The sequence below is a fragment of the Camelus bactrianus genome, chromosome 11 (genome assembly GCF_048773025.1).
Source record: "Camelus bactrianus isolate YW-2024 breed Bactrian camel chromosome 11, ASM4877302v1, whole genome shotgun sequence".
In the NCBI taxonomy this organism is placed as follows: domain Eukaryota; kingdom Metazoa; phylum Chordata; class Mammalia; order Artiodactyla; family Camelidae; genus Camelus; species Camelus bactrianus.
Genome location: NC_133549.1, coordinates 40,390,045 through 40,398,909, shown reverse-complemented (window position 1 = coordinate 40,398,909; position 8,865 = coordinate 40,390,045). Strand labels below are relative to the sequence as shown.

Below are 8,865 nucleotides of genomic sequence, written 5' to 3'. Positions count from 1 at the left end.
GGAGAGGGAGTGGTAGAGGTAAAGTTTGGAGATGAGAATGAAACAGTGACTACTAAGATAGGACAGACTGGAGGGTGTTTCTATCCTGAGAGCAAGAGGACAGAATGAGGCTAATGAAATAGAAATGGATGCAGTTCTCAGGGAAGTTGTGTGGAAAGGGAGGAAGAGGTAAGGCTCAAGGAAGAGGGAAGAATACCCTGAGAAGGCAGTCAGGAATGGAAAGGACTCCTGCATGTCAATATTTAGGTGTTGCTGGAGAGATTACACACAGACTCCATGCTATTGAAGTATATATTTTGTTTTCTAGCAAAATGTTAGTTTGGGTGATGAACTGTTGATATGGTAAAGTGGTTTGGTGATTCTGGACCCAGATTGCCTATGGTTCAAATCCCACCTCTACCGCTTAATAGCTGTGTGATCTCGGTCCATTTATCTCTCTTGCTTCGTTTTTCTTATCTGTAAAAGGAGATGGGGTGGGTGGGGTGGGTCACACAATAAGTGCTAAGGAAGTACTAGCTATTACTATTATTATTATTATTATTATTATTATTATTATTATTATTATTATTATTATTATTATTGTTTTCCACTAGATTGTCATCTCCATTAAGTTGAGGTTTTCTCTTTTGTTCAGGTTATCTACTCAGAGCCTGGAATTTAGTAAGTACTCAGTAAAAAAAATTCATGAATAAATGGGTGAATAAATCTGTGTGAGAGAGAGCGAGGCTTGGAGGAAAGGGAAGCCTTGGGAGTTGGACGCTATCAGTTCAAGGCTGAGAGGGCTGGAATCCTGATTCCTGAGTCAGTCTCTGGGCCCTGGGGCTGCGGGCCTACATCTCAGAGAGCGTCCCAAGAGCTGGCGAGGTCCAAGTCGCTGAGACCCTAGGATGCTCGGGAGGCTCCACCCCCAGCGAGGCTCACCGATCCCACCCCGGCTCCGCCCCTGGTGGGCGGTGTTGCGCGGGCCGGACGTAAACAGGGGCAGGTCCCGAGCTAGCCGGGAAAGGCGGGGCCGACTCTTAGCTCACCTCATCGGCGTAGGACGGAAGTCTCAGCCCATTCGACCTCCCGCGGGAACCCTGACTGAGAGCCGGGCCTCGCCCCACGGGGCGGCGGGCCTGGGTGTGCTACGGCGCGGGCGGCGTCATGAAGCGTGCCGGGACTCTGCGCCTGCTCACGGACCTGAGCAACTTCAGCGGCGCGGCCCAGCTCCGGGAGTTGCTGGCTGGGGACCCAGCTGTCCGAGTCCGCTGCAGCCCGGACGGCCGCCACCTGCTGCTGCTGCGACCCCCGGGGGCGCCGGCCCCGCAGCTGCTGGTCGCGGTGCGTGGACCCGGCCCAGAGCTGGAACGTACCTGGCCAGCTGGCCAGTCCTCACCGCTAGATGCCTTCTTCCTGCCGTGGCCCGCGCGACCGGCTCTGGTCCTGGTGTGGGAGAGTGGCCTAGCCGAGGTGTGGAGCGCTGAGATGGGGCCTGGCTGGCGGATGCTGCAGAGCACCGAGTTGTGTCCGGGTGGTGGAGCCCGCGTAGTGGCCGTGGCGGCGCCCCGAGGCCGCCTCGTGTGGTGCGAGGAGCGTCAGGCCAGCTCTGAGGGCCAGGTAGGGCCTCCCGCAGTGGCTTTCAGCCACTGTGTGTGCGTCCGGACTCTGGAGCCCAGCGGGGAGGCCGGCACCAACCTGGGCCGAACCCACATCCTGCTGCACCACTGCCCCTTTTTCGGGCTGCTGGCCTCCCGCAAGGACGTCTTCCTAGTGCCCACTGCCACCACCTGGCCTGGTGTGGGCCACATTCTGCTCATCTGGAGCCCAGGCAAGGGCAAGGTGGTGGTGGCTGCCCCGTGTCTTGGCCTCTCCCACAGTAAAAGCCTAAATCCTGGACGAGGGGACACATGGGACTTCCGGACCCTGCTCCGAGGCCTTCCTGGGCTGCTATCCCCCAGACAGCCATTGACTGTACATACCTGGGCCCCAACTCCCCATGGCCTGCTGTGGCTTGACTTTAGAGGCGCTGTGAGCCTCGTGCAGCCCCACGGTGGTACCCGGGCTGTTGGCACCCTGCAGGAGGCACCTGTTGGTTTGGCAGGGTCTGCAGCACTGGGCACATTTCATGGCACTCTGGCCTGTGTGCTAGGCTCCACATTAGAACTTCTGGACATGGGCAGTGGGCAGCTGCTAGAGAGGAAGGTCCTAAGTACAGACCGAGTACATTTGCTGGAACCCCCAGCCCCTGGCACGGAAGATGAGGAAGAGCTGGAGACCCGAGGTGGTCTTCGTTTGCTTTCAGCCTTGGGTCTGTTTCGAGTAGGCTGGGGCACCCTGCAGGGCCTTGAGCTGCCTTCAGCTGAAGACCTGGTGTTTGAGGAGGCCTGTGAGTATTACCAGCGTCGGAGCCTGCGGGGTGCGCAGCTTACCCCAGAGGAACTGAGACACAACAGCACATTCCGGGCGCCTCAGGCCCTGGCCTCCATCCTCCAGGGTCACGTATCCCCATCTACACTATTGACCACACTGAGGGCCGAGCTTCGGGATTACCGGGGTTTAGAGCATCTCAAAGCCCAGCTGGTGGCTGGGGATGAGGAGGAGGCTGGCTGGACTGAGCTGGCAGAGCACGAAGTGGCTCGCCTGCTGAGGACTGAGTTGGTGGGAGACCAGCTGACTCAGCTCAACACCATTTTCCAAACCCTTCCTACAGCAGCCTGGGGTGCCATCCTCAGGGCCCTGCAGCTCCAGCCAGATGGGAATGGCAGGCTGAGGTCCCAAGCTCCCCCTGACGTGTGGAAGAAGGTACTGGCGGGTACAGCAACTGGAAAGGAACCACCAAATGGGATGCTGCCCCTCTTTGAACTCCTGTGCCAGTGCCTCTGCCGGCTGGAGCCACAATGGCTACCGCCCTTTGTGGAGCTGGCACAGCAGCAGGGTGGGCCTGGCTGGGGGGCAGGGGGTCCAGGGCTGCCCCTCTATCGCCGAGCCCTGGCAGTACTAGGTAAGGATGGGACTAGGCCGGAAGCACTAGAGCTGGACCTGCTCTTGGGTAGTGGGCGGCCCAAAGCTGTGCTCCAAGCTGTGGGACAGCTGGTGCAAAAGGAGCAGTGGGAGCGGGTTCTAGAGGCTGGCCTGGCCCTCAGCCCTTCCAGTCCCTTGCTTCGAAGTGAGATCTTCAAACTGCTGTTGGCTGAATTTGCCCAGCACCGTCGACTTGATGCCCACCTCCCCCTCCTTTGCCGCCTGTGCCCACCAGACCTAGCTCCAGCTGAGCTCCTGCTTCTACTGCGGACACACCTCCCAGATGAGTTGGAGCCCCCCACCCCATTCCCTGAGCCTGGGGCAGAGCCTTCTCTCACTGTGGGCTTGCTCAGAACCCTGCTGGAGCAGACTGGGACTCAAGGACAGCCCTCAGGGTCAGTTCTAAGCCTGTATGAGGACATCCTAGGGGACTCAGGCACTCCACCCCCCACCCCACCTCGAGGACCTATGACAACCCTCCAGGCATCAGAGCACCCAGGCCTGGAGGCCTGGGCATTACCAGAACAGGGCCTTGGTGTAACTGACACAGGCTGAAAATTGTTTCTAGAACTCAGTGATCAGGGAAGGGTGCCTAGGAGTTGGAAGGGGCCAGCGTGGGACCTGTGGGTGCAATACTCTTCTCTCTTTTGGAGCAACCTTTATATATGTATGTTAAATATTGTGGTGTAAAAAATATGTTTGGTCTTTGTCCTCAGATTTCTGTTCTAGTACAGAGCTCCTAAAACCTTGGAACTTCCCAAGTGATTGAAGTGTCTTTGTTATAACAAGCCCCTTTAGATCAAACCTGTATTTATACTAATGAGGTAACTTAATGTGGGGACCCCTAGCCTCAGGGTGGAGCTGATCACCAGAAAGGCCAAGTGATGAGAGGGTTGGAACTTTCAGCCCCATCTGCAGCCTCCTGGGAGGGGAGTGGGGCTAGAGATTGAGCTCTGTAAAAACTCCTGAACAGGGAAATTTGATGAGCTTCTGGCTTGGTGGGAGGGTGACACACCCAGAAAGGGCATGGGAGCCCCATGCGCACACCCCATACCATGCCTTGCCCTCAGTATCTCTTCCATCTGGCTACTGTGTCCTTTAATAAACCTGTAAACATAAGTGAAGTATTTCCTTGGATTCTGTGAACCATTCTAGCAAATTATCAAACCAGTTTATATCATGGGAACTCATTTATAACTAGCCAGTCAGAAGTACAGTGACTTGTGACTGGTTTTTGAAGTGTGGGCAGTCTTGTGGGATTGAGCCCTTAACCTGTCTGTGCTAACTCCATGTAATTAGTGTCAAAATTGAGTTGACTTGTAGGGCACCCAATTGGTGTCCACAGAGAATTGACCATTGGTGTTGGAAAACACAGAGAAATGTGGTTGGTGTGTTTTTGAACAGCTGAGAGACTATTAGATTTATGGGTTATAGAAGGAGTGGTTGAATGTCAATCTGTTGGCTAAAACGGCCACTTTCAATAATGAAATTAACATTTATGAGCATTTAATATGTGCCAGGCACTCTGCTGATCTTTATTTTTTTAACACTTTTATTGTAGTACAATTCCTGTAAAATTTGATGAATTTTGATAGATATATATACCAATGAAACCACCACCACAATCAAGATAGCTAACATTTCCATCACTCTCTAAGAGGTATAAATTTCGAACTCCCAGTTCATCCCTTCCCACCCCTATACCCCCTGGTAACCATAAGTTTGTTCTGTATGTCTGTGAGTCTGTTTCTGTTCTGTAGATAAATTCTGTTTTGTAGATAAGGTCATTTGTATCCTTTTTTTTTAGATTCCACATATAATCTGCTGGTCTTTAAATAATCCATTTAATGTTTCTAATAATCCCATTGGGAAAGTTCTAATATTATCCCCACTTTACAGGTGAGGAAATAGAGGTTTAGAAAGATTACTTGACCAAGGTCAGTCAACTAGAAAGTAGCGTCTCTGAGATTTAAACCACCTCACTGTACAGCCCAATAGCTGCTACCTGCTTGGGCTTGAATGCGCTTCTCATTCCTGGCTGATTGCTAGTTTCTCTAGCCTGTTGTGAGGAGGGGATTCTGCAGAGCTGCACACTTCCTTTCCCCAAGACCCTTCTGTTCCCAAGTAGAAACTGTGCTGGGCCCTGGGCCTATGCCCATCTCCCCCAGGATTCCTGGAGCAGCCTCTGGTTGAGAGAAAGATTTACCACAGACAAGAGAGCTACCTGCAGAGCCCTCTGGCTTAGTAACAAGAGTCACTGGAGCAGGGTTGCTTGGAGTCTGACCCCCTAAGCCAAGAAACAAGAGTGTCTCTAGTACAGATTCCTGTTCTGGATTTAGTCAGCAGAACCACCTTCAAAGAGGCCTTGGCCCTCTGCTCATTTCTACCCGTCAGCCCTCAGCCTGGTTATGGGCTTAGGGTTGGACCCTGGGTGCTGCTACTCAGCATCATCCTGGGCCCCAGGTGTCCCTTGTCCAAGGCTTGGGCCCAAAGTAAGGACTGCCCCAAGTCTGGGGTCTTTGGTTGGCAGGGAGTATTCTAGGACCGGAGGTAATTCAAAGTGTAATGTATTCTTCAGAGGGTGGAAGTGGCTGGAGAGAAGACTAGAACCGGAGGCAGGGTCAGTCGTGAAGGAAGAGATGTGTTTGTTGAGAATCTGGCCCTTGATCAGATATGCTTGTTACAATACTCTGGGTAAGCAAGATTAGAACTGAGACAGGGATACCGACTAGGAGTCCACTGTAGGAGTCTCAATGACAAGTGGCCAGGACCAGGCCTAGGGCTGAGTCGAGGAAGTGTTTGGACATTGCCCACACTGGCCACCAGGTCCAATCTCCTACAGGCCACATGCAGAAGAAGAGGTGGGGCTTTGATTTCTGGCCTTTTCAGGTTGGAGAAGACTTGGGTTGCTGTAGTCCTGTGTTTCAGTCACTGTGCAGCATGGAAATTGTGGTCTATGTCCAGACATTGAATCCCCTGGTGATGTAAGAGAAGTATAGAGCTGGGACTGGAAATATGAATGGGCAGGAGGGGGATTGAAAAAAAAGGAGGATTAGGTTCCATGGCCATATAGGCAGCTAAAGGACCCTCAGGATTTGCCTGCTCTCCTTTGCCCAGACTGCATTCTAGTCTTGCCTAGCTTAGCTTCACCTTCAAGCTTTCCAGAGGCTACTGCCAAGTGAACTTGAGAGATCTCCAAAGGTGAGGCATACCTGTGGAAATGCTCCTATCCACTGACCTAGGATCCTCTCCTTCACCTACCCAGGGACCTTAGGTCCTCCTACCACCTCCTGCCCAGAGATTTTGGACCTGGGACCTTGTCTACTGCTTAAAACCTTCAGCTCCAGAACCTCCCCTTTTACCTAGGCATCCAACATCAAGGACCTTAGTCCATAGATTTCCCATTTTCCCAGGTCCCAAATCCTGTCTAGGGACCCTCTCAACCCTCTGGTCCTAGAATACTCCCTGCCAACCAAAGACCCCAGACTTGGGATCTCCACTCACTTATCCTTAGGAAATATTCCATATTGTATAAATGCACCAGAATTTGATTTACACCTTCCCTGGGTGTTCAGGGGAAAAAGAGGGAGTCAAAGAGTGGGGAGAGGGCAGCTCTAGAGCCCCAACTCTATAGGGAGCCACCTGGGACTGGAATGCCTAGCACCCTTACTGCCCTGGAAAAAAAGGGATGAAAAATCCTGAGTGGCTCCCCAGGCCCCCGTTCAGTCTCTTCCTAGGCACAGGCTCCCCCTGGTGGTTCCTCTCATCACTGCCAGCTCCACCCATTACCCTACAACATGCACATACTTGCCCGTTTCTTGCCTAAGGACTGAGGAAGCCTATGGAGGTGGTAAATTAAGGTTCTCTGTGGGCAAGAGAGGAGGAGGAAGAGAAGGAGGTCAGGTTAGAACTCACGGAGCAAAATCATGAGAAGGGGAAGGGACTCTGGTCTTGTACTTAAGATGGTAGGTATCACCCACAAAACAAGGCAGACTGAGATGCTAAAATTCTTCCACTCCCAGGCTGGCACTGTGCCCCAGCTACCAGACTGATCTGGATAATTTGATCCAACTGGAGAAGAAGTTGTGGACACAGCAGAGTTTTCTGGGAAGACACATTTTATATGTATTTGAAATAGAGGAATAAGATATCAGGCCTTATTCAAAATCAATAGTCTCACTTTATGCACAAAATGTGAAATGGAGGTGACTTCTCCCAAATATAAAACTTTTTCAGAATCACAATTTCAAGGCTCATGGGAACCATGTGATCTGTCAACTGCTTACACTATTACTGCATGGGTCCCCATTTCCGCTGGTAAACAAAAATTCAAAGGGGGAAGGAAGCTGAATCAGGCTGTGAGGTCAGGGCTGAGTGACCAGGGTCACTCACCAGTTGTGGGTAGAAGCCTTGTAGTGGTTTCTCCTCTAATTCCCAGAGGGAGAGCCTGGGCCTGGCTCCAAAGGTATCTGCACAGGAGCAAGAACAAAGGTGAGGAAAGACAGAGGCAAAGAGATGAGTAAGGTTGGGGTTGGACCAGGAGAAGAGAGAGGAGACAGATGGGAATGAGGCACCTGGGGGAGGCAGGAAATGCTCCCACTCTGGGGAGCAGAGGAGGCTCTCAGGTGTGACTGCTGGGAGGTGATGGAAAGAGCAGAAGGGGAGTCCCTTGGGGCCTCTCACCAGAATTACAGCCAGAGCATAGAGCCAGTGGAACAGCTGGTCTAGATTTGGTCTCCTAGAGGTTTCCTTTATATGGGAAATAAAGGGAAAGGGAAGGAGCTGTGGAGAGCTGAGGAAGTGAGAGTGAGGGGGGTGGCCTTTACCAAGACGAGGGCAGTCCATCTCATCTGGGCCTCCCTGAGCTAAAGATTCTGGAGGAGCAGACTGTCCAGGTATTTCATAGGTTTCAGGTCCTCAGGCTTTGGCAGCCACTCAGATTCCAAGGTGACATGCAGTCTTCTCAAAGTCTGTATTATTTTTGTTTTGTACCAGGAAAAGTGGGCATTGTCCCACCCCTAACTACCCCTAACAGGCTCTAGGAGCAGCCTAGAGCCTCAGAATTGGGGAACAGGGCTTCCCCACCAGACATAGACAGAGGTCTTATGCTGGCAGTGGGAAGGCTACAGTGGGGGAAGGGAAGAAAAGTCTGATTGGAGGTATAGAGGCAGAGTGGACTCCAGCCTAGCCAGGTTAGTGTCCTGGGCCAGGGCAGGGGGGACACTGACCTGGATATCACTGAGATAGTTGTCCAGAAATTCTTCCAAGTTGAATTTGACAGATCTTCTGTATTATAAACTCTGTTGACATCCTGATATCCTCCACCTGGATATTCACGTCTGGGTGGGGTGGTGGAATTGGAGTGGTAGAGTAGGAGTAGGAGCTAGAGCTGGGGCAGTACCCACCCTATACCTGCTACAATGTCTGTGCCTCTTACCCTCTATTTCTGGGATACCACAGGGAGACTGTGGGTCCTCTAAAAGTATCCCAAGTTTCTCTAACCCCAAATCCATACCACTAATGCTAGGAAAGGGGGAATTAGGAGTTTACCCTACTAGGACCTCTTCAGAATGAGATCCTTTAGCCTTTGTGGTTCTCCTAAAAAATTTTTTCCTAAAGGGGCTGTTCCTGCATGAGGCTGAGGAAATTCAGAGATGAGAAAAACCAACTGGGAAATGCTCAAATGCAGCCACATTGGAGGCAAAGGGTAACGAGTGATTGCCCTGGTTGGTATCTTCAGGCCAGGTCTATGAGGAGAGGAGAGAGAACCAGGCCGCTGGCTGCCCTTTCACTCCACGGACCAGAGTTGGCAAGAGTTTCCCTGGCTTCTGAAATTTTCAAACCTTCCTTGGACTTGGTAAG

General features: G+C 52.0%; 1 protein-coding gene across 1 annotated transcript; it reads left to right on the top strand.

Annotated features, from left to right (window-relative positions):
- Positions 1 to 982: 982 nt before the first annotated feature.
- On the top strand, positions 983 to 4,127 carry HPS6 (HPS6 biogenesis of lysosomal organelles complex 2 subunit 3). Its single transcript, XM_010971003.3, has one exon. The coding sequence runs from the start codon at positions 1,147 to 1,149 to the stop codon at positions 3,556 to 3,558; it is 2,412 nt and encodes an 803-aa protein (XP_010969305.2). The 5' UTR covers positions 983 to 1,146; the 3' UTR covers positions 3,559 to 4,127.
- The last annotated feature ends 4,738 nt before the right edge of the window (positions 4,128 to 8,865 follow it).